The sequence below is a fragment of the Mauremys reevesii genome, linkage group 3 (genome assembly GCF_016161935.1).
Source record: "Mauremys reevesii isolate NIE-2019 linkage group 3, ASM1616193v1, whole genome shotgun sequence".
Taxonomy (NCBI): Eukaryota; Metazoa; Chordata; order Testudines; family Geoemydidae; genus Mauremys; species Mauremys reevesii.
Window position 1 is genome coordinate 86,319,900 of NC_052625.1, and position 26,152 is coordinate 86,346,051.

At 42.0% G+C, this 26,152-nt stretch overlaps 1 protein-coding gene and 1 long non-coding RNA gene across 4 annotated transcripts in view; both read left to right on the forward strand.

The window, feature by feature from the left end:
• RNASET2 (ribonuclease T2) overlaps positions 1 to 25,025 on the forward strand; it is a 40,949-nt gene extending 15,924 nt beyond the window's left edge. For all 3 annotated transcript variants that reach the window (XM_039531022.1, XM_039531024.1, XM_039531021.1), the window contains exons 4-10: positions 3,109 to 3,164; positions 6,351 to 6,408; positions 7,590 to 7,660; positions 13,692 to 13,805; positions 20,867 to 20,912; positions 21,127 to 21,201; positions 24,489 to 25,025. In XM_039531022.1, the coding sequence (XP_039386956.1) occupies positions 3,109 to 3,164; positions 6,351 to 6,408; positions 7,590 to 7,660; positions 13,692 to 13,805; positions 20,867 to 20,912; positions 21,127 to 21,201; positions 24,489 to 24,677 (609 nt within the window). In that variant the 3' untranslated portion in view covers positions 24,678 to 25,025. The remainder of the gene's footprint in view (positions 1 to 3,108; positions 3,165 to 6,350; positions 6,409 to 7,589; positions 7,661 to 13,691; positions 13,806 to 20,866; positions 20,913 to 21,126; positions 21,202 to 24,488) is intronic.
• On the forward strand, positions 9,280 to 13,083 carry LOC120401283. The gene is made up of 2 exons (XR_005596370.1): positions 9,280 to 11,019; positions 12,092 to 13,083. It is a non-coding gene; the product is annotated as an uncharacterized LOC120401283 (long non-coding RNA).
• Positions 25,026 to 26,152: the final 1,127 nt, after the last annotated feature.

Below are 26,152 nucleotides of genomic sequence, written 5' to 3' on the forward strand. Positions count from 1 at the left end.
TGCTTATGGACACTAAATAAAGTTGTTCCTTTCTTCCTCTGTTAGTCATGTGCAAATGTTGCTGTTTGTAAAAATTAGTTGGCCTGATGGCCTGCAATTTTGTGTCAGTTATGCCTTTCACATTTTCAAAATTATTTAACTGTACAGTTGCCTTTACAATATGTTCCTTCTCTGAACTGGATAATCTCGTATTTGTACTGGTGTTACCCACGAGATGTGTTCCACTATAGATACAATATATTAGTGCTCAGGGCAAAATGTATTCTTCTGAATGAGCTTGTGCTAAACAGGGGCGGCTCCAGGCCCCAGCACGCCAAGCGCGTGCTTGGGGCGGCATGCCATGGACGGCGCTCTGCCGGTCGCCGGGAGGGGCGGCAGGCAGGGTGCCTTCAGCGGCATGCCTGCGGAGGGTCCACCGGAGCCACGGGACTGGCGAGCGGCAGAGCGCCCCCCGCTGCATGACGCCGTGCTTGGGGCGGCGAAATGTCTAGAGCCGCCCCTGGTTCTAAAACCAGGTTACCTCAGAGCAATTGTGTTATAGTTCTACACATCTGTGAGTATTTCCAGCAAATGTTTATTTGCAAGAGGCCTGTACTACATATTTGTGAGGGACAGCTTTTGTCCCATATGGTCCCCATAAACAACCAGCTTATATCGTAACTACAGAAGCCAGCCTCTGGTTTCTATTTTCAGTGTTGCTTTGGTGTTCATCCTGGATGAACTTATTTTTGTAGGATCTATATAAATGAAATAGATTTTCATTTAAACTAGATCTATTTATCATAGGTACTTATATGGCCCCCATTACAGTGGTCTCTGAGCACCTCACAGTCTTTAATATATGTATCCTCACAACACCTTATTAAGTAGGACAGTGCTATTGTCCTCATTTTACAGACAGAGAGCTGATCCACAGAGATGACTTGTCCAAGATCACACAGGAAGTATGTGGCAGATCTGGGAATGAACCCAGGTCTCCCAAGGATAGGCCTCTAACCAACACACCATCCTTCCTTTCAGTATAAGAAGTGATAGATGGGCCCTCTGGTGGCTTGCATCTGCATTCTGGTTTTACAAATACAGTTTGAAAGATGGCTTATCAAACCAAATTGGACTGTGCTATACAGTCTGATTGCCAAATGGTTCTCAAAATATTCAAAACCAGATTATTCATCATCTTCCACACGAACTACGACATCTCAAAGAACCACAAATACTGTAAGGTAAGGAACTGTTCTGTCTTAATTGTGACACACAAATCTGGAGGGTAATATAGAGAAAGTGAAATCAGTAAAAGGTACTATGCCAGCCAGTTCAGTGTGGTGGGCCTGATTCTCTGGTACCTTGCATCTTGTCCATTTACGCTTGTGCAAAGTTTGGTGCAAAATGCTACCAGATCAGAATTCATCACTCGCACTCAGTTTGCATAGGTTTCAAATGATTACATAAAGTGCAAACCAATTGAATTTCAAGCCTGGTGAGTTTAGTCCATGTTCACACCAGTCTAAGAAGGACTTCAGTTTGAAGGACTGCCAGCCTTTGATGGTTTGACTTTCTAGGAATTTCAAAGCAAGGTCTTGATCCAGCTTGCACTGAAGTTAATGGAAGTTTTGCCATTGACTTTGATGGGAGCTAGAGCTGGTCCCAAGTGATTAGCAAACTTAGTGGTCTGAGCTATTTAGGTGTAAGACAGAGTTCAAGGGAAGATGTAACTTGCTGGATAGTTGTTAATTGACTGTGTTTCTGGTTTAGCTATCTGAAGTATTTTGATTCCACAAAGCCTGTCTCCTTAGAGGAGCAATGTTGTTTGTCTAATTTCCCTTCTGGAATAAAACAGACAGTGGGTTTAATTGCTGTCTAGTCACTGGACTATGTAGGTGGCAAGATCAGAGAGGAAGGAAACTGGCACACATGGAAAGAAAATGTGAAAAATTAAGCATGCTGCTTTATGCATGGCATAGGACTGTAGAAGCTTGGACAATTAGTGCAGTTACAGGTCTTATTCTGCCCTTCTGCAGTGTCAGAGCAGTAGTTCTGACCAAGTGAGTCACACTAATTAAGGCAGGAAGGAACATGCAGAGATTAAAATAAACGTTATAGGGAGTTTTTGTTTTTTAATCAATATTTACATTAAACTATTTGGTGGTCACCAGGCAGAATATTGGGGAAAGTACAAAAATAACACTGAGTCTGATACTCTGAGCATCAGATTTAGTGACTGATCAAGAGAATATAACCTACGCTAAAAACAACATTCTATGCACAGAGCACGCTGCTCTCCCTGTGTAATCAAGGGCTCTTCTTCCTTTCAGGTGGGGAACCCCAATCCTTATATAATTGTAATAGTCCGTATTCAAGCAAGTAGTTAAACTGAAATCAGCAGGATTAGTGCGAGGGTTTGCAAGACTGGGCTTCCATATTATATTTTCTGAGCTCCTGGAAAGTTCCTGTGTCTACTGTTCTTCTCTTTCTTTAGCAGTTAATGTTTTGCATAGGTAATTATTTGGGCTGTGAATGCTGGTGTGGTTCTCTCCCTTAATCATTGTATGTCTACTTGTATACCAGCAGTAGAATTGCTCATGGACATGTACAAACTATTGTTGGCATCAGGGCCAGAGAACACTTTTGTGCCCCCAAGAGTAGCTTAGCTGGCTAACCAATGGAGTGGGGAAAAAATGGCACAGTGGAGTGGTGCGCCCCAGGAAGTTAGCACCCAGGGCAACCACCCTGCTTGCCTGCCTCTAAAACTGGCCCTGGTTGATTTCACTAACACACCATTGATGGCTTCTCACAGCATTTAAAATCTTTGTTTTGGGAACTCTGAACTCATTGAAAGGGTCTGCTAATCTCTTAAATAGAAAACTGCTGGGAACCGCAGGCCAGATCCTCATTAGATGTAAATAAGACTTAGCACCATCTAAGTGAATGCAGATATTCTGATTTACACTGAGAATCTGCCCTTGATCTTCCATGTATTTGTGCTGCTCATTCAGCATCTTTGTGGTAAGTCCCTTAGCATGCTCTAATGTTTTTAAACCCAAAATGAATTAGGTGATCTCTGACTAAGTAATGTATTTAATAAATGTTATCGACATTTGCTTTCTTTAGATGAGTGAAAATGACTGCAATGATCCCCCCCAGTACTGGACAATTCATGGACTATGGTAAGAATTTAAAACAAATCCTCTTAATTTCAAATTAGAGAATAATGCCATGTTGGTCTAAATTCAGTGCTGGTGTAAGCGGGTACAGCTTCATTGACTTCAAGTGTGAGAGCCTGATTCTCCTCCTATTTACACCAGTGTAAATTAGAAATAACTCCATTGGAGACAATGCTGTAAAATGAGTTTGAGGGAGAGAAGAATCAGGCTCTTAGACTTGGGGGGGGGTCAATGGATCTGTACCCGCTTAAAGCAGCTCTGAATCTTGTCTATATCCTTAAAAAAAGGACACAGTTGTGCTTCTCTGCTATGGAATTTTAAGTCTGAAAGAGCTGTGGGGCAAAACTCTGGATCCATAGAAGCTTATGGCAAAACTCCCATTGACTTCAGTGGAACAGGGTTTCACCCATGGTGTGTGATTTCATCACAGGACTGGAAGCCAGTGTGGGCTCTAATCCCATCTCTGGCATTGACTCCTGCAGTAGCTTTGGGTAAATAACTCAATGATTTTATTTTTAATCTGTAGAATGGGGATGATAGTATTTAGGCATGGCAGGGATTAGTTATTTGATTCTAGCCAGGACTTTGAAGAAGACAATATTCATATTATGTTACTCGGGGTTCTTTCAACCCAAAGCTCTTGGTAACTTTACTCTGTGCAAGGAGGTGTCAGGAAATAAATCAGGGGAGAGACGGTCATTTGACGGATAGATGGCTGGCACAAACAGGACAACACAAGAGTGCTTTCACTTAAAGCTAAACCTTACCAGTCTCAAGCACTTACACACTTCCGCAACAAGTTAGTAAAACACTCCCAACCCCTGATAATTACCAAAGCTGAGTGTGGCTTTCGAGTGATACAGCGGCAGCCCTTCTGCCACTGGAAAACAGAAGATGCATCCAGAGGGAGAGGCCAGTCCCAAAACGAGTCCCCCCTATCTCAAGCTTTTTCCCCTTATTTATACATTGGTAATTAAAGAAACCTTGTTAAGTAAGCAGTTTTAATGATCGAGCAAGAGGTTCCTTCTGATTATTGAATAGCTAGGTGTGGGTCTTTCCAGAGCCTGCAGCCTTGAGACCCCAATAGACATTCCTGAGGGAACGTCCTGCTCTTTTCAAATGCATGTATCAGCAACTTTAACACAATTCTTATCAGGAAGGATGGGGGTCAAGCTGCCCTTTTGGTGGCACCCTAAACTCCCCTCCTCTCCTGCCTTGGTCAAGCTGAGACTTGCTTTTAACAGCTTGCTGACTAGGCTGTCTTTAACAATAAGCCATAGTGGTTTCAGGCACTTTACTGGTTTGCCAAAGTCTCCCCGTACATGTGTCATAAGGATTAATACGCAGACTTTCAGCAACTGTAAACAGCTCCAAACTGTGGTCTGTAATCCAACTAAAAACATCACCAGACTTGATACAGAATGTAACTTCTCTAAAATTTGTCTTATCCATTTTATTTCTGCTTTCACTGCAAATTTACCCAGTAGTATGCATATTTAAATGCCTAATTATAGTGTGTTTCTCTTTGAGTTGCTTGATCTTATAGTTTTATGTAGGCATTTTCAGTAGCATAGGTCACAGAGGTTTAATAGCATGACATATGACTTCAAATTTTGATAATAAAGTTACATCAATTTAAGATATGTTTTCCCCTTTTCCATTTACCTATGGAAAGGAAATTATGAGAAACTTCTGAAGTGTTTCTAATCTGAAAAATGACTTTGTAAAGACGGGATTGAGGGTTACAAGTTTGTTGTGTCCAAACAATTTCTTTATTAAATGTGCTCATTTTACAAGTATGAATGTTGTTTTCTATCAGCCCTACAAATTCATTTGGGTTCTGAAGGCCTGATTGTCTACTCATGTAAATCAGCTCAAGTCAATGAGACTTGCTCGAGTGCAACATGAGAATCAGGCACTGAGAGTCAAGATGGGTTTTTTCCTTCTCCAATAATAAAAGTCCCACAGGTCCAGTTAAGACCTCTGTATTACCATCCCATTGTCTTCAAATTATGCTCTTGTTGGTGCCTAAGCAACCAGTTACCATCAAAGGGATCTTCACAGATGTAACTGATCAGATCTTAGTATACAATACTGATGATGATGCATCCAAAAGAAAGACTTCAGTTCATTCTCTCTTCTTAGTTCTGTTGGCTCTGCAGAGCTAGACATAATAATAATAAATGATACTTTTGTCTGCTGATCTGACTTTGAATACACACAGGGAGCAGATCTGAGGAGGGAGAAATGATCATGTTTTCCACAGGCAGTTTTCAGAGCAAAATCCCATGTATCACTGAATCTGTGCCTTTGCAGATTCAAGTCAGACCTCTAACTTACTAGGATTTTTAGTATTTGTGCTGGTGGATGCTCCACTGATCTGCTCTGTCTTATGAATGTGTAGCGTATTGAAATATAAGAACCCTGCTCTAGCCAGAGACCAAAGTTATATAGTTCAATACACTGCTAGCTTATGATCTCACATGCTTGGTGGTAATGTGCAGGCACACAAATTAAATTGCAGAATAAGCTTTTTAAAAAAAGTCTATTTCCAAAGTTGTTAATGTAAAGAGGAGTACAACTTCCTCTTTTTCTGAGTTCAAAGTACTTGTAAGTGTCTCATGACTGAATGTGGCCTCAGGAGTCTAAACATGTTACAAAAAACTCATAGAAACTTGTGAAAAACATGTCTGTTTCAAAGGAAACAACTGGCTGGAATCTCTGTGAAGATGCAGAGACTTTTCATTAAAAAAAAAAAGTGATTGGTAGCCTATCCTCTATAAAACTGTCAACAGCATTACAACTAGGTTCCAAGGCAGTTGGAATTTGTGTGGGTCTGGGGAATCTTAAGTTGAATGACTCAGTTAGGGTGGAATTGACTTCATTGGAGAGGGCCCAGGCAAAGTCCTCCACACCACTCAGGCACTTTATGCATAGCTAAAGTGGTGTGAAGGGCACAACAGGGTCCTCTGCACTTAGAAGAGTTCAGCCACAATTAGCACGTAATGAATTTTAATGCGTTTGTGATGGTTAAAATGCTGTAGAGATTGACTTGGGTTCCTTGGATTTTTAAACTCAAATTTCAAAGCTATAATCTTGTAACTTTGAAATGTAGCTCCATGACACGACTTTTTCCACCCAGTACCTAATAGTGGGCATTCTATTTTCATTTGTATATTTCTTCCCTAGGCCCGATAAAGTAGACGAATGTAATAGAACATGGCACTTCAATGTGACTGAGATTAAGGTAATTTAATTTATTTAAATTAAAATGTTAATTCTGAGCAGGATTGAACACAATTACCTTTTCAAATCCCAAATATATATAACTTCATAGCATATCACTTCTGATTTAATTTGAAATCTGAGATGGTTATGCTTTTAAAAATTCCCATTCCAATATTCATTAGGTGCTTTATTCCCTTATTCTACGTCTCTATGAAGTTCAACAACTCCTTTGAATCACCAATGGTTTTGTATACACACATGGCTCGAGTCATTCCCTAGTCTTTTCAAGTAGAAACTGGCAGAACACTGGCTCTGGGCCTCCCGGGGCAAAAAGTCTTTTTGGAGGGGAGGGTTAGGGTGACCAGACAACAAGTGTGAAAAATTGGAATGGGGGTGGGGGTGGGGGCTGATAGGATCCTATATAAGAAAAAGACGCAAAGATCGGGACTGTCCCTATAAAATCGGGACATCTGGTCACCCTAGGGAGGGTACAACTAGTGCACCCCTTGCAACTTCTGTGCTGCTGGTCAGCCCAGCACCTGGGAGTGCATTTTCCACATAGCGTCCAGTAGTAGGACTCCTGTTGAGCAGCATCTGTTGTTTAAAGCTGTTCCCCTGATGGAACCAATAAGGGAAGTGAAAGCTGTGGTGGCTGCAGCCTGTCCTTTCCAAGAAGTGAGGTGCATCTGCAGGCAGGGGTGCAAGGAATGCAAATTAAGGGGAGCAGAACAGTAAGTTCTATGATGAATTTGACTTCTTTCAAACCATAAAGAACGGAAAAGTCCATTTATCAGTCAAACATTGCTTTGTAATACAGGGTGGGGGATTAAAGGCTGGGGACGAGTAAGACACAGGAACTGTACAATTTAAGAGGATTTCTGTAGGGTTGCAGAAATTAATCAGTTAATTAAACAGTGACAGAAATGTATCGGATTTAAAAAAAAAGGAAATATTTTTGTACAGTGTTTCAAAATCTAATTGTACATTTGCATCTGAAATAGACATAAGGATACATTTTCACCATATCCGGGCACAAAACCTCTTACTCACCTAGCAATAATTTTTTTTCACCTATATAACGGGTTTCAGCCTAGATTCTCCCAGGAGACTGGCAATGTTTTGAAGATGTATCCATTTATGTATATTGAGTATGAAATCGCTTTCAGCTTCACAGGGTAGATACATATTTTTAATTTCTAGGATCTCTTGCCAGACATGAGACACTACTGGCCTGATGTACTCCATTCATCTCCTAATCGCACCCAGTTCTGGTGAGTTCAAGCTACAATGGAAAATCATTTTGGATGTATCTTATAGTCTTTCTAAATGACTATCTGAAGGAGCATTTGGTACCAGGCTTTAGATGCTTGCTGGAGTTGCATCAAAAACCTTGGAATAACAACTTTAGAAATGATTCTGCACTTTCCTTCTGTGTTTCTTATGCTTCATCAATATTAATATTTACATGGAAGCAGGATCTCTGGCCTCAGTCTTCCAAAGGATTACCTGTGTAGACCCTTACACCACCATTGTGTATACCAAGGACTACAGTGAGACTCAGTGCAGTCATCTAGACCTAATAAGTGTCATATACAGACCTCTTGTAGGTGTATCACACATTCCTATAGGACTGGTAAAATGGCACACATTTAGAGAGGGAAGGAGCGATTGAAATTCCTCATACAAGAAGTATATGAAGGTGCAGACAGCTACCAATCAAGAACCCATGAATTCTTGTCAAACAAACTTGATATTGTTCTTTGAGATTACAAGTTTGGTTGACAAAGGCAACCATGTTGATATCCTACACATATACTTCTGTAAGGCATTTTGATGTAGCACCACACAATAGCCTGAGGTTTTTGTTTGTTTTCTTAAAGGCACTATACAAAAATCAGTGCAGCCCATATTGGATTGATTTTAAAAACTGGTTAACTGCTAGATCTTAAAAAAGAAAGAACGAAAGAAAGAAAACGTAAATGGGAGTCATCATCCAACATTGGTGTTTCTAGTGGTGTCCCACAGGGAACCATTCTTTCCCCAGCACTATTCATTATCTTTATCAATAATCTGGAAATAAATATAAAATCAGTGCTGGTAAGATTTACAGATGGCCCACAAATTGGTGAAGCAATAAATAATGATAAAGATAGGTTTGATCCAGATTCCTTTGTAGAACTTATTGTAAACTGTCCTCATTTAACAACATGCATTTTAGTACAGCTAAACAGAAGGGCATACCTCTGGGAATCAAGACTGTAGGTCACATTTATAGGATGGAAGACTGTGTTTTGGAAAGCAGGACTGCAGTGTGGGTCCAATATTAGTAACAGGATAAACATGATTCTTACTGTGTATGGTATTCTGCAAGGTCTTTGGTGTTTGCAGTAGGTTAAGCTTGTTACCATGGTTTCCATGTCTCCTCTGTGTTCAATCGAAGGGAAGATAAAAACTGTTTTCTTTTTTTGTCCCATTGCAAATGTATTAATTCCTCATATCTGCTTGATACATGCTTGAAGTTGCTGGCTCACTAGCGAAATTGTAAGTCTGTCTCACGCAATGGGTTCCTTATATAGACGTGAAAAGGAGACAGAGCATGCCTGTGAATGAAGAGCCTTTCCTGCCCAAAACCTCAACCCAAAAAGTTGATGGACTCATTCAGTATTTTATTAGATTCTCCCAACTGCTGAGTTAAAATCCTTCACTGACTTCGTATCAGAGGGGTATCGTGTTAGTCTGTATCCACAAAAATAACGAGGAGTCTGGTGGCACCTTAAAGACTAACAGATTTATTGGGGCATAAGCTTTCGTGGGTAAAAAACCCACTTCTTCAGGAGACTCCATGCATCTGAAGAAGTGGATTTTTTACCCACGAAAGCTTATGCCCAAATAAATCTGTTGGTCTTTAAGGTGTCACCGGACTCCTCATTGTTTCACTGACTTCGTTTCTGAGGTGCTTTTCATTAGGATTGGGTGGGTTATCTCCACCTAGAGGACTGAAAATTCTCTGGGGCAGTATCATAAAGCAGGGAGGGAGAATGGCTGTCCTTTTGACCCTGCTTTCTCCCTACACAGAGCCCAATCCCCGCATAATCCCAGGGCGAGAGAAACATGTCACAGAACTGGCACTTCCTGTACCCTGATCAACTGCTCTTTACTCCACTTTGCTCATCTAAACAGTTGGGAGCTTTTGGCCTGAAGAGTGTATATAGGAGCTTCTGTTTTTTTCCTGAGGGGGAAAGTCAAGATATGATGTCATGCTAGTGGACAGCAGATCTTGATAAACACAAGTGAAATATTTTCATACGAGTTTGTTGCTAAAAAAAAAGACTGATCAAAATGAAAAAAAAATCCTTGAAAACTTTGAATCTACTCTAGTCCATATATCATCATGACTATTGATTCCATTTAGCATTTCTGACTCAAAGGCTAGCCAATAGCAGTCTTGCCAGAAGTTGAAATAACCTGGGGTTACCAGCAGTATAAAAGCAATATGGCAGTTGGTTTAGGTATGTTTTACTTTTTTTCTGTGACCAGTATTTGTCGACTGTGAGAAATGCTTCCCTTTAATACTGGGAGCTGTTTAATAAGGGACAGTGTTGCCTTAAATATGGCTCTAATTACAGATTTTATGAACCTACAAACTTTTAGCAAACCTAACACTGCTGAAATGCTTCCACATTTTTTACTTCAGTTAAAATAGTTCTTATGAAACAAATAAGCAGTCCTTGTAAATATTCCTTTTTAGAGTATAAAACCTTGAAAATTCAGCATGAAGAACCTAAAAGTGAAACGGACTACATAGATTTTCATTGTTGAAAGCTAAATGAAAGAATTATATTAAAGAGCATACAAAGTGACAAGTAAATGATTTTTAAAAATGCTTCCACTTAAGAATCTAAGATCTTAGTATCATAGGAAAGAGAAATGTATGTATTCTACAATTTATGATTTTTAAATTGAAAGTGTCCCTTGTGGAGTAATTGTTTAGGAGGAAATTCTTGAAAAGATTGTTCATCCCAAACACATAAGGTTGTAGGCTCAACCCAAATGTGTACAGCGCAGAAGAAAGAATCAGCAGACCTGGCAACTATCTGCATCTAATCCCCTTCGAGTACTTCAAGTTATGGACAGTTGTGGGTTGCAGATCCTCATTATTCCTCCACAATATCCATATGCCTGTGAGCCACTGCATCTGTTTAGTTATCAGACCCACCTGATACGACTCTAGCTTTGTCCAACACATACACTCAGGCTTCCGTGCTTCTGCAAAGTGGAACAGAGCTCTGCAATGCTGTTTGGGAGAAAGTGACACCCCATCTTCCCTCTACAATGGTGAGCACAACAATTTTTGCTGCATTGTGGGCATTCTGCAGCTCTGCGTAGTGCAGAGGCAGAATTTCTCATGTCAGCACAAGGTCAAAAGTGATGTAGCAGGGCAGGTTGCATAAGTGAGTGCTCCTGCGTGCCCATTAGGAGAAGGAAATCAAAAGAAGGAACTGCCTAGCTGAGCACTCCCTTTGAATGCTGAGCATTTGAGCTCATGTCTCCTCAGACACACCTGTTGTGCACTAATGCCTTGCCTCTTTTTTTTCCCCATGCTGCTGAGGGTCAGATAGATCCACAAGAGGTTTGTTGTTTGTTTATTTACTCATTTCTGCCCATACTGAGGACTATCTTGCATGCGTATTCGTCACAAACATGAGTTCATGCTCAAGTGCAGTGACCTTGCCTTTCTTGCTGTTTGCCACACAAGCACTTTGAAAAATCAAGGCCTTTCTGAGCATTAGACAAGAAAGAAATTGGTCTCTTATTTTTCACTAGGAATTTCTGCAGTTTCCATAGTTTCCTTAGTTGTGTTTTGTGTTAAGTGGAAGAAGTGAAGGTAAAATGCCACATTCCTATACCCAACAGTTAGAAATAATGAATTATTTCTACATCTTTTCTCTTCTTTCATGTAGTTGTGCTGTGCAAAACAGGTAGCTTCTCTTTATAAAGGGTTATCTGAATTTTTTTGTTAAAAGCTGGGGTGAGCACCCCCTCCTGGACACTCACCAGGCTGTAGTGAACCCAAACTTTGGGTCCCATGAGTTCTTGCTTGGCTGGGCAGAGCTCTGGGCCTCTTGGCAGTGGAAACGCTACAGTCTGGTTGCCCAGGCCCTAAAACGATCAGCAGTTCTCCCAAGCAGCTGCTGCATGCTCCTAAAGTTCCACCAAAGCTGCAGACCCTCTGGTTTGTAGTTTGGTGTGGATACATACAGATATACTCTGATCTGTCACATTTGTATTAACTCTAAAGAAACAACGCTATAGGAATGAGAGAAACATTTTAATTCTAAACCCCTAATTTCAAGGACTTATACAGTCTTCCAGTTACACATAACCACCCCCATCCCCAAATCTTGAACTCAGTCTTCATGCTCACTCCCAGTTCAAAAGTAAATGTGTCATTTTTTCCAATTCCAAGTATTTAATAAGAGTTTTCATACTTTAAGTAAGTTCTTTAATTTTTCTGGTAAACACATAACTCAAAGGCATCCCGCAAAAGAAAAAAAAATGGACTTGTGCCCCTTCTTTGTGACATATAAAGGAGACATCACAAAAGTCAAAGGATTGAAAGCAAAGAATCCAAAAAGTGAAGGGATTTTTAATCATTCATTACAAACTTTTTGTGTTTTTTGTTGACATCTATTTAACCCCAGTCACTAATGAACATTTTGGGAAAAGGATGTCCGTGTTAAAGATTCCACACCTGCATCTTTCATAGTAAGTATGCCTTGAGATATAGCTGAATCTCCTGCTTTGTATGTGTTAGTCCACTGACAGCAGAGTATGGCTTTTTTTTTAAATTTAATTTATTTAGGCATTCTGGGATACTGATCGTCTTGACATTATAGTAAGGAACCAGGTTTTAGGACATCTTCATTGTTTTTAAAATTCCATTTGATGCATGGCCTGCTACCATAGTATACAAGACCTCACTAAAGTTTATACTAAAAGAAATGTAGAAATGTTAACACCTGAGGCAAATTCTCAGAATTTAACTTTCTGAACATGACTCATTTCTCATAATACAACATTTTTTTATCACACCAGTATGACTAAATTTTATCAAGCCATAACTAACTTGGGTATGTTCTGCTTATCTAAGTTAGCCCACAATGCATATTTTTCAGGTGGTTTTCTATATTTGTGTAAACTATTTATATGGGCCACCATCACCATAGTTCCTGGACACATCACAATCTTCAATATGTTTATCCTTACTACACTCCTGTGAGATAGGAAAGTATTACTTATTCCTAATTTACAGGTGGAAAACTGAGTCACAGAGAGACTAATCTATTTGCCAGGGTCACACAGTATGTCTGTTGCAGGGTAGGGAAGTGAACACACATATCCCAGTCCCAGAATAGTACCTTAACCAATAGACCATCCTCTTTTTCTCTCTTGTATAGTTTATAGGACAGTCTGAAACTCTCTCATGCAGTGTTACTGAAAAAAATGTTCCCAGTTCACCAGCCAGATAGAACTCTGTTTCTGTACTAAATAATAAAATCTCATGGAGGCAGGGCTTTTGTATTGTACATTCTACTGTATGTGGCACTAAATTATCAGACTTGAAAAATACATCCTGTCACTGGATGGCTTCATAAGTCTTGTTTCAGAATCCACAAAACTGTGGAGCACAAAATGTAAAATATAGCTGTTCCTAGCTCTGCCACTGGCTTACATTTATGGTCTCAGTCAGTGGGCAAGTTAGCGTCTCTCTTCTTTTGATCAAACGATTGCCTCATCCTGATATTTCCTTAGCAATTTGCACTAATAGAGGTGTGAAAATTTGCCGTCCTACAGCAATGTTTTCTCTTTGTGTAGTGTGCTCTATTACATGCTAGGGTTCTCTGTCTTATCTCATCTAATCGAGTCTCAGTCTGAGATGCTGGCACCGGGAATGGGAGGCTTCTCATTTTTTGCACCTGGCACCTATGGCAGAGTGAACAAGATGTATTTGTAGAAATCAGTATCTCTGCTGACTTGTATTGAGGTGCAGGGCGATACAGGGAGAGGATTTGGGGGTTTGGACTGGGATTTTTGCCTATACTAGCTGATTGTATGTGCGGTTGTTTGTAAGAGCTGTGATGATTTTCTCCTGTTTCAGTTATGAACTTCATTTCATGCTTGTTCTTACACTAATATTTGGATAAGAACTTTTTACCTTAAAGAGACATTCTTTTAGCATTCTGAGTATACCTGGGCAGATTCCATGTCTCTTAAAAACTGAATTTAGCTTTGTTCCCATAGGAAGCATGAGTGGGAGAAACATGGGACCTGTGCAGCCACAGTGGAGCCTCTTAATTCTCAAAAGAAATATTTTGGTAGAACATTGGATCTCTACCAAAAACTTGACCTCAACAGGTATGGAAATCTACCCCTTCTGTTGGTTTATTATTTTAGTGGTGCAAAAGGCTTTGATGTACACTTAACAACAAAGAAAAAACCCTAAAAATTTCACTCTGCAGTGGAAAAATGACTGTTGATGCCAGTTGTCTTTAATACTGTACTCTAGAGCCAGAGCAAGGTTTATTCTGCTACCGTTTTAAGTTGTAGTGCGGTCTCCTTTTCTCATGACATGATACTAGATACCAGTCAAACTTCCATTTCAGTCAGTAAGTGTCGTCATTGTCTCTAATTAGTTCAATTTTGCCATCCTTTTCAGGTAAAACTCCCACTGATTGCAGTGGGAATGGCCGGATTGGCCCTTGAGGTAGATACATTTTTAGATACCATAGGCTGCCATTTGTTTACTGAAGTCCTGATCCTGCACATACTTACACATGTGCTCAACTTTACTTCTATGAGTAGCCCTACTAATTTTTATGGGATTACTCACGGCAGTAGAGTTAAGCATGTGCAAAAAGGCATTTGCAGGATCAGGGCCTGAGATATTTGCATGGTGTTATAATAGACAGTCAAATTGGGAGTCAAGTTTTGGCTACTCTATCTTTTAGAAGTGCTGTAATGTAACCAGAAACATTCTTGTAGATTTTTAAAAACCTATATACAACATAGTGATTGAGAAACTAAATTTGACAATAGTAGTGCCAATTTAAAAAAAATCAGAAAATAAAATGCAGGCATGGTTTCTCTTAGTGGAAAAGGACAAGGCAAGGGCAAAACTCTTGTTCAGCTTCTGAGATAGAGAATAATAGACTAGGATTTAGGGACTATAAGAGGAAGGATCCAATAGAAACAGAGAGGACAGCCTGAAAGACCAACGTCAACCAATGCCAAAGCCTCCCCCCCCCATGCACTCATAAGCAATTAACAGTGTGTTATGTCTTCCTATTCCTATTGGATGATCCCCTCTCACTGCTCCAACACACTGGTGGCTACACACACAAATTTTAGATGGGATATAACAACTTGTCCTAGCTCCTTAGGCATACATTGATTAGGAGCACTTTTTAGAATTCCCTCCTGTGTAGTGACTAGCAGGCTGTTCAGCTTCTCAGTTCCCTGCTTGAATGTGCAAATTAGCAGCATACAGATGTCCCATGTGAAACCTACATGAAATTATCAGCCTGGGAGCTGATTTTAAATATTTAATATTGATTGCCAATATTTAAAAAAGAGAAATAGGATGACCCGGGGAATTATGTCTGACATTAGTCCTGGACAAGGTAATGGAGCGGCAGATAAGGGACTCAATAAAGAATTAAAGGAGGGTAATATAATCAACATGGGTTTATGGAAAATAGATCCTGTCAATTTACCTTGATATCTTATTTTGATGAGATCACAAGGTTGGTTGATAAAGGTACTAGCCTTGCTGTAATATATTTAGACTTCCATAAGGTGTTTGGCACTGCACAATATTTTGATTAAAAACCAAGAATTATATAAAATTAACATAGCACACATTTAATAAATTAAAACATGGAAACTGATGGGTCTCATGATGTAACTGTAGTGGCCGTGTTTCTAGTAGGGGTCCTACAGGGATTGGTTCTTACCTCTATGTATTTTAATGTTTGTATCAATGATCTGGAAGAAAACAAAGTAATCACTGATAAAGTTTGCAGATGACAAAAATTGGCGGAGTGGTAAATAATGAGGAGGACGGGTCATTAATATGGATGTGGATCACTTGGTAAGCTGGGAGCTAAATGTCAATGTATACATCTAGGAACAAAGAATGAAGGCTTTATTTATGCTGTGGGGGACTCTATCCTGGGAAGCAGTGACTGTGAAAAAGATGTCATGGTCATGGTGGATAATCAGCTAAACATGAGATACTAGTGAAACACTGTGGCCAAAAGGACTAACATGATCCTTGGATGCATGAATAGAAATCTCGCATAGGAGTAGAAAGATTATTTTACCTCAGTATGTGGCACTGGTGCAACCAGGGCTGTGTCACGTTCTGGCATTCACAATTCAAGAATGGTAGAATCATAGAAATGTAGGACAATGTCATCAAATCCTGCCCCCTGCACTGAGGCAGGATCAAGTAAACCTAGACCATCCCTGACAAGGGTTTGTCCAGCCTGTTCTTAAAAGCCACCAGTGATGGGGATACCACAACCTCAGTTGGAAGCCTGTTCCAGAGCTTAGCTGCTCTTATGGTTAGAAAGTTTTTCCTAATATCTAACCTAGATCTCTCTTGTTGCAGATTAAGCCCATTACTTCGTGTCCTACTTTCAATGGGCATGGAGAACAATTAATCATTGTCCTCTTTATAACAGCCCTTAGCATATTTGAAGACTTATCAGGTCTCTCTTCAGTCTTCTTTTCTCAAGACTAAATATGCCCAGTTTTTTAAACCTTTCCTTATAGGTCAAGTTTTTCTGAACCTTTTATCATTTTAGTTGCTCTCCCTGTAAAATTATCTGTCATAGTGAGGTCCTGCCTAGCGCACCCTCCTGCAGCAGGCCATGGCACAACAGGCATACCTGCCTCAATACGCCTGCCTCTTCAAAACGCACACTAACTCTACAACAGCTCTCTTGCCTTAAGAACATCTTTCTCTGGGGCCGTACTGCAAATCCAAATCCGTTCTTGCCAGGGGAGCAGCCTTCCCTCCCTCTGGACCTCTCTTTGTTCCCCCGGATCCAGCTCTCCAGCATGGAGATGTCAGCTGATGAGCCCCTCTACTTTTCCCTGTCTTCAGCCATCTCCAGCCGTTAGTTTCCAACTAGGCCACCAGGCACTTCCTTCTGCTTCTACTCCTCTTCTCCCGTTCAGCCCTCTGGCCCTGGCTCAGGGAGGTCAGCCAGCATACTCCTCTATTCTCCTTGCCTTCAGCCTTCCCCCAGGAAACACCTTCTGTGTCTGGCAACCCTTATCTCCTGCCAGTCTTCTCCTCCTAAACAGCCCTCACTCAGAGTCTGTCTGATCAGGTTTTGCTCCTCTCAGATTCTCTGTGGTTCTCTAACCTCCTCCCACCCCGCAAGGTGCTGCCCTGCTCTCTGAATTAGCCAAATTGAGAGCAACTGTTCTGGTACAGCAAAGCTGGACCTACTTCAGGGCCAGCCACCCTGTCACAGTACTTTACTCTTACTTTTTCTCATTTTTCTGATTGGTCCAGTGCTGCTACAGAGAAGGGCATAAGGAACAATCCTATGTCCCTGCCTGTTCACTGGATGGGGAAAATGCCTTCAAGGCCCCATATCCGACAACCAAGATACCCTCTATAACAAGACAGCCTTCTAAGAGAAGGGAAAAAATCCTTCAGTACTTAACCTAAATTATCTTTTTTTTTAAATTAGTTTTGTTGTTGTTGCTGTCTTAATTCAAACAGCTCCTTACCAAAGTCTTTTTTACTCCCTTTACATACATACATAGTGATTTTCATCCCCTCCAGTCTGTGTAGCTGCCTTCTAATATCCAGTCATATAGATTTTTTTCTAGACCTAAGTCTTGAGCATTTCAAATGTAATAATAAAATCAGTTTAAATATGTCTGATTAGTAAATTGCCTGCATTCTATTGTCCTGGGTAGCTTTTACAATGTGACTAAGGAATGAGTTGCAGATGGAATGGTGACCGACAGTAGAGCTCTTTACTTTGAGTGAATGTTGTGCTGTGAAACAAAGAACGAAGATTGAAAAATCTTGAAGTTAACAGCTAGTGGGTTTTTTCTTGTTGCTTAAAAAAAAAAGAGCATTAACATTCTTCATTATTCTTCCAATGAATATTAAACATTCTTATTGCACTGATTTGCAAATTCCAACAGGAAAATGTACAGTTAGAATTGCTAAAGGATTTCTTCTTTTAATTACTCTACTTTCAACCTCTGGATAAAGGTACACTTTTTTTTTTTTAATTATTATTGTTTTCTTTGAGGTAACAACTCCAGGCTGTTGTAAGAATAATATTGTATCTTTCTAGATACCAACCTGCAAAAATCTCAAATGACTGAGTTAGACAGTCACTTATTGGGAAGATGCCTTCAGTCAATTTGATAAAAAATGGTGTGTACAGGACCTGATCTTGTCAGGTGCTGAGCCCAATCAGCTTTCATTTGACTAAACCCTGAGAGCCGCTGAACACTTACCATTTCTCTTGAACTCCTATTGTTGGGATATGGCCCACTGATTTTCTCAGCAATTGAATTGTTGAGCTCCTCATAGGATCAGGCCTAGAGGAATGAGGTACACCAACTTCAGGTTCTGGAGGCTGGAATCCACGAAGGGACTAGGCATCGCAATGCTGAGTCCATGGCACCTAACTTTTAGGCACCCAGAAAAAACAGTGCTAAGTTAGGCATCTAGGGTCCCTATACAATGAATGGGGAGCAATAGGTGCCTAAGAATGCAATCCACAAAAGCCAGCATGATAGATGGGGAGCTGCCTAAGTTAATCCGAGGGGGATGTATTAAGCTTTCTTGGAGATAGGCACCTAAGTCCAGGCTACAGAGAGGTGCCTAAGGACACCTGCTTCCTAGAGTTAGATGGCTTAGGCAGAAATGTGTTGGGTGCCTGCGTCTTTCCACACAAAATGCCCTAAGGAGGAGTGGATGCTACCCACCTTATAACTTTTAGCCCACTGGTTAGAACATTTACATGGGATGTGGAGACCCAGATTCAATTCCCCTTCTCTGCTAGAGGGGGAGAAGGGATTTTAAGAGGGGTCTCCCATCTCTCAGGAGAAGGCTTTAACCACTGACCTGTGGGGTTGTGACAGATATTGCAGTTTCCTGCAGTATCTTTGGGAGAACTGACTATATTAAGTGTGTGTATCACTGTGGGCCAGGGACTGTATGTAGTTCCATGGGGGAGGGTAACCACAGCCCCTCCGGGAGCTAAGAACAGTGTGAGGTGATTAGGCAAATTCACTCAGGTTGTAAGGCCTCCAGAGAGGCACCACCTCCTAAAGAGGCTCACTTATGCTAGTTCAAGCAGCATTCTGCAGAGGCCAGCAGACAAAGAAAGGACTTTTGGTTAAATACCCTGAGTTTAAACTGACTCAGAGCCTTCATTCTGATCCAGCAAATACAGAATGTCTGGTCCAAAGCGGGGCCCCAATCCTTAGCAAAGGTTTCAAAGGACTGACATGGACCAGAGCCTTTTTTGGAGATTGGGGTGGGGAAGCGCAGGGAGGGAATCTCTGATAAGCTTATTAGCGTGTGTAGGTTCTTTTATTGTTTGTAATATTTTCTCTGTAATGCTTTCACCTTAAGAATAAATGTGTTTGCTTAGAAAGGGGTATGTGGTAACTTATACCTGTAGGCAATTACACTGTTTATAACCTCTGAGGAAAAAAGCAAAGCAGGCCTGCTTAGGCAGTCTGCCTTGCTGGGGAATTCACAGAGTAGGCAGGGGACTGCGCTCCCTGGAAATACTCTGATCAGAAGGCAAGAGGGGTGATGGCAGGGGAGCTGGAAGCCCGAGAGTGAATGCGCTTGCTGAAGCACAAGGGAGAAATACAGGTGAAATTGCCTTGAACCATGATGGGGATACGCAGATGTGGGGTTCCCTCAGTCTCTCCTGTTGAAACTGTGGATAAATGAAAGGTTAGAGCTGGAGTATTGGTCCCTGGGGTCTCCCACCTCCCAAATGGGTGCTCTTACAACTGGACTACAGAGTCATTCTCTCACTCTCTCTGGTCCAATGACATTTTAAGTATTTATACATAGTGGAACAGTCATTGGAGGAGAGAGAATGAGCCTGTAATTTGTTGGGTAGGGCACCCAGCTGGGAGACCCCGGGTCCAGTCCACCTGCTCCAACCATTATTTCATTATCTATCCACAGTGGAACAGCTTCATCAGGAGAGCTTGAAAGAACCCCACATAGGAATACCCTAGCTCAGTGGTTTGAGCACTCTCCTGAGAGGTGGGAGACCTCTGTTTTGAATCCTTCGTCCCCCTTTCACTGAAATGGGGGGAATTGAATGTGGGGTCTCCCACCTCTCAGGCGAGTGCTTTAGTCACTGAGCCAAAAGTTGTACGGTGGGCAGCAGCACCACCAACTCGTCCTCTGGCAGAATTTTGAATGGGACCTTTCAAGCACACCTACTGGATTGGGCACTGCTTCTGCTTAGGTGGGCTAAGGACTATCTTCCCCTGATTCATGGATCACTCTGGGACTTAGGCAGGAGACAGGTGTCAGAATACCTAGAGGAAGGCAGCAGTGAACATGCACAGAGGCAAGAACATAGGTACCTACAGAACTTTTACTATGGAAATCTTAGGCGCTGAGTGAGCATGGGTTCCTACAGGGTTCAGTGGGACTATTGAGGATCTCAGTGGAGGCAAAAGAGGGACTTAGGTGCCTAAAACATGGACTCAGCTGTCTAAAACAGGGATCCACTAAAGTACTTTGGCTCATCCCACCTATCCTGCTTAGCTTTATTGAATGACTTATAATTTAAAAAATATGCTTTTAATATTAAATTAACTGGAAAACTTGTTTGATTATTCTCAGCTGACAGTGGTCCTGAATTGTGAGCCCCACTCCACCTGCTTTGTGCTCTTCCGCTGGTACAAAGTGACCTTAAACTTGGCAAATCTCCCCATGTACGGGGATTTCCAGTAGCACACAGTGACCGTAACAACAACTACTTCTCTCCCTTCCTCTGGTCAACTGAGGGAAAAGAGATGTGACCTGCTGCTCTAACCTGTATTAGGTGACTGGCACACCATAGCCCATGGATTTGGGGAGTGCAGAGAATGCCATGGGCCCCTCTCCCAGCTGCAACTGAGGATCTGGCTCCAATGGTTAAAGTCAGTTCAAGCAGGAGAGGAGGGAGTTCTCACTGCACCATCCAAGGGGTAAGGGGAATGCTAGTTACCCAAGCTCAGGAAAGGAGGGGAAGTTGAACTTCTCCCATTCTCCTCGCTTTAATCTGGCTGTCTAGCTCCCTCACTAGGATTTTCTGTTTACCCATTGATTAGCTGTAGTATATCTACATGCAATGACTCCCATTAAATGTAAGATGTATTACTCCACAAAAAGCATTTTGTATTCATTTCAGTTGTCTCCTGAAAGTTGGGATAAAGCCAAGCAGTACCTATTACCAGGTAAGAAGCTGTCATACTTATAAAGTCATTTTAATGTACCGCTGCTAGAAGGAGTGGGTAGCTTCAAACCTGCTGCAAATAAGCAATCTCTTCTAATTGTATAGCTGTTTACAGTTGTTTTTCATGCAAAAGGCTTTTTGTGACTATACAAATATGGAATTTGTTGAAGTGATGCTATATGCCTTTCAACTCTCTCTGGCTTTTAAATCTTCAGATGAGAGCCATAAAAGAAGCCCTTACAAGTGTTTATGGAGTAACACCAAAGGTTCAGTGCCTTCCTCCAGAAGAGGTAAAACTTTTTTATTATTTCCCTTATTGATTGAAGTAGTAAACAAAAGTTTACCTGGATGAAACTAAATTTATTAACTTTTGGTGATTTTCCTCTCTCTTTTGCTTCTATGTTGGGACATTCCAAGTATCCCCTGAAATATGTTTACTTCAAAGCATACATTACTCAGCTGTCTCAGCTTAGGCCAGATTTTAGCTCTGTTCTACTAAAAATAAAAAGACTTCGTCTGATATCACATTTGGATCAGGCAAATTCAGAGGCTTACCTGGTGTCCCCAAAGAATTCTTGTTCAGATAAGTTTAAAAAAAGTTTAGCTTTTGCTATGATTCAGAAAGACAGGGCTAAATGATCTGCCTTCTTCAGCCAATGCTGCCTAAAATCTGGTTCCATTTTCCGTTTCAATGCCAACAACTGATCTGTAAGTTTGCATGCAGTAGAGAATTTAGTGTTCACAATCATTACATTATGGCACAAAAATAATTCTACCAATCTGTACCAAAGTAAAATAAACTATATATTTAAACTACAAAACAATTCACATGACATTGAGTTTAGTTAGCTATATAGCTGTGATTTCCCCCTCTTAACTATCACTTTGTGATGTGACCTTTCCTAAAAAGGTCACAGAACAGCTCTAACAATCACTAACCTCCCTTTATCACAGTTTAATAAAGCTGTTTTGCTGGAAAACATTTGGTGGAGTTAGCCCACACATGCAGAAATCTATTTCATGAAAACCTTTCCAAGTTAAAATTGCTTTTAGAGTTGAATATCTTTTGTGTTGACAAGTTAATTTGCTTTAGCAATATTCTGAGTCTTTGTGCTCAGCCTCTCCTTTCTCACATTTAAACCCACTAAATCATAGACTCTGAGGTCAGAAGGGACCATCATGATCATCTAGTCAGACCTCCTGCACATTGCAGGCCACAGAACCTCACCCACCCACTCATGTAATAGACCCATAACCTATGGCTGTCACTGAAGTCATCAAATCATGATTTAAAGACTTCCAGTTACAAAGAATCCACCATTTATGCTAATTTAAACCTGCAAGTGACCCATGCCTCATGCTGCAGAGGAAGGCAAAAAAAAACCCAGGGTCTCTGCCAATCTGACCCAGGGGAACATTCCTTCCTGATCCCAAATATGGTGATCAGTTAGACCCTGAGCATGTGGGCAAGACCCACCAACTATCAAAACCAGTTGTCTCCCTTTTAAGGGCTTTTTAAACAACAAATGAAAATTGGAGTTTTGCCATCAATTTCAATGGGAACAGGAAGTTGCTACAGTGCTTTTAATCAAGGGAGGCTGTATGTGGGAATGGGTTAAAGACTGGTTATTTCTATTCTGGAAAGGAGTATTAGGAGAGGCAATGACAGTGGTGCAAACAGTGATTGCTGTCATGGAGACTGCTCAGATGCTGCTATCACTCTTATATTTGTAATGCAACAGTGTCCAAAGGTCCCAGTCATGATTGGTGCCCCCTTGTGCTAGGCACTGTGCAAATGTATGCAGAAATATGTTCCCTGCCTCAAAGAGCTTATGGTCTAATTACAGAGCAACAAGCAGATGCTAGATGAAATAAAAAATGATAAAGGGAAATACATCTCTATAAAGCATGTAATCAAGCTGTGAAATTTGCTCCTACACAATATTTAGGTAGTGGGTTAATTAAGAAAAAGATTTTTTACTATAGTCTCCTCAGGCTTCTAACTCTATTTCAGAATTACCTTGGGTCTGAGTTATAACAGTTTCTTATTGTGTATACGAGAGGGCACAGATACAGTAGTTTGGGATTGCTGGCAATGACTGGGTTGAAGATGTATGATTAAGACAGCAGTATTAGTTGCAACAACATTGGGACCCAATCGTGCAAACACTTACTACCCAGTAATGCTCAGGGCTGGCTCTAGGCACCAGCAAACCAAGCATGTGCTTGGGGCAGCATATTTTCAGGGGTGGCATTCCAGCCATCTTTTTTTGTGTGTGTGCTTTGAGTGGCAAAAGCATAGAGCCAGCCCTGGAAGCAGCAGCACGTCATGCGCGGGGGGCGCCCTGGGGCCACTGTGGTTCGCACCATGGGGGAGCAGTGCCTGCACCTTGTGGCTGGGCCAAGCAGGCTCCGAGCGGGGGGCACTCAGGCTGGGGGCTGCCCTGCAGGGCACATGGGGCCGCCTGCAGGTGCCACAGCGCAACCGCCCCCCCCAGTGCCACAGCTGGGGCTGAGCAAAGCGGCCCAAGCCACCCAGGGGCTGCGGCAGGGCGGCCAGAAGCAGCAGCGGGGTCAGAGAGGGTGGGGCGCTGCCGTGAGGGGCCGTATCCTGCTCTCTGGGGCTCTGCTCCCTCTGGGGCTGCCCTGCCCCAGCTCCTCAGCCTCCTGCCGGGGCCATCCCATGGCTCTGCCCTCCCGGGTCCTGGAGGCCGGAGCCCTGGCTGGAGGGACCATGGGCCAAGGCGCGGCTCAGGAAGCCCACTGCTTACCCCAACCATGCCAGCACCAGACCAGCTGGAGGCAAGGGGGGAGTGGGCAGAGTCAGCATTGGTGGGGGGGAGCCCAGGGCTGGGGAGGCAGGGGGTGGGGGGAGGGAGAGAGAGAGCCCAGGGCTGGGGCGGCAGGGGGTGCAGGTGGGTGGGGAGGAAGAGGGAGCCCAGGGCTGGGGCGGCAGGAGGGGGGCACTGGTGGGGGGGTGAGAGCCCAGGGCTGGGGTGAGGGGGCAGCTAAAAAATTTTTTGCTTGGGGCGGCAAAAAAGCTAGAGCCGGCCCTGATAATGCTTGCCACTGTAAGTTATCCTACTGAAGTCAGTGGGGCTTCTTCTGGTAGTAAGCACTAGTATCAGGAGTGTTTACCAGATTGGATCCTTAATTTATGACATACACCAGGTGTGAATGCATTTACTTCATTACAAAAAAATTCCAATATATTTCTTCATTTTGTAGGGTGCCCAAATACTACGACGAGAAATCTCTTTATCAGTGTAAATTAGACCTTCCCTCTAGTACGAATCTTACAAAACGATAGCCAATATCCTAGGTATCCAAATGGGTTCATTTACCTTCACCCTTTGTGAATTGCATAAGGGGAACAAGGTGTCTATACCATGAACTGTATGCAGTAGATACTTCTAGAAACATCATCCATCCGTACCTTTACAGTGGCATATATATCTTCAATATACCATAAGAACAAGCAATCTATATCTAGAGGATTAGCTTATTGTCTCCTCTACCACAAGAAGTCTCTGTAAGTGCCTTTAAAAGCTGAGTATCTCATTTTTACCGTTTCTAGGGTGAAGAAGTGCAAACAATTGGTCAAATTGAATTCTGTTTCACCAAAGAGTTGGAGCTGAGAAACTGTACAAACTCAGAGGCTGAATCCTATGTAATGCCAAACAACTGGCATTTTGGACCTGAGGAGTTGTCTGTCTGTAATGATACCCTGACGTATTACCCTGCACAGGTTCAGTTTTACAACTGAAGCTTCCAGAAGTTGAAATACTTGGTAACAGATACCTTTTTAAAATGAGATACTTTGCAAAGCAACGGAAAAAGCAGTTTTGAGTAAGTGATACTATGCTCGCCTACCTCACAGGAGTGTTGTGGGGATTAATGTTTGAAGTGCTATAAGTATAAGGTGATTCTTTTGTATTAAAGAGGCAATGGCCAGATTCTAATGTCAGTTACATAGCTGGAAATCTACAGCAATTGCACTAGTTTAACTAAGGTCGGAATCTGATTGTGTTTTTACAATAGGAAACACTGTTTAAAAGAAAAATGACGTCTCAATGTTCAGAATTGCATTAAAGTCCGATTCTTTATCTGGCCATTCTTTTTGTTTGTTTGTTTTTTGGAATTGCAAACAGAGCATGAATTAATCCCTCAGACCACTATAAAAATATTCTTATTTCTCAGAATTTCTTGGGAGAAAAACTTATTCAGACATGATAACTAAGGGTATGTCTACACTACAAGAGTAGTTCGATTCAACTTAATTCGAATTTGTGGAATCGACCTTACGAAGTCGAATTTGTGTATCCACACTAAGGACACTAATTCGACTTTGTGAGTCCACACTAACGGGGCCAGCGTCGACTTTGGAAGCGGTGCACTGTGGGAAGCTATCCCACAGTTCCCGCAGTCCCCGCTGCCTATTGGAATGCTGGGTAGAGCCCCCAATGCCTGCTGGGGGGAAAAATGTGTCGAGGGTGGTTTTGGGTAACTGTCATCATTGAACCGTCAATCACGCCCTCCCTCCCTCCCCGAAAGCGCCTGCGGGCAATCTGTTCGTGCACTTTTCTGGTCAGTGACAGCGCGGACGCCACAGCACTGCGAGCATGGAGCCCGCTGCAGTTATGGCCTTTTTCACCTCCTCACACCTTATCGTCCACCTCTTCCACAGTCAGCTGCTGAGAAATCGGGCTAATTTTCAGTGGTGCTGCAAACATTGGTGGACCATAGGGGACGTTTTACCAACATCAACGTTCGGGTGGCCAGGCAAGGTTCATGACGCGCGTGTTTTCAGGAACTGTGGTCTGTTTAGACACCTGCAGGAAGGTAGTTTCTTCCCGGACCACAAAATAACTGTTGGGGATGTGGAGATGCCTATAGTGATCCTCGGGGACCCAGCCTACCCGCTAATGCCCTGGCTCATGAAGCCCTATACAGGCGCCTTGGACAGCAACAAGGAACTCTTCAAGTACCAGCGAGCAGCGAGCAGCGTGACCTGTGACTGTTCAGTTTCTTTACAGAGAAGCTGAACCTGCCCCTGTTTCTTTACCCGGTTACTGTTGACTATCCTCTGCAGTTACATACCCCGTTCACCCCGTTTCCCCCACTTCCAACACACGTGTAAAAAATAAAATACATGTTCCATTGTTACTTAACAAAGGTTTCTTTATTAATGACTTTGCGTTAAAGGGTTGAAACTGGGATGCAGACTGTGCTGTGTAGGGT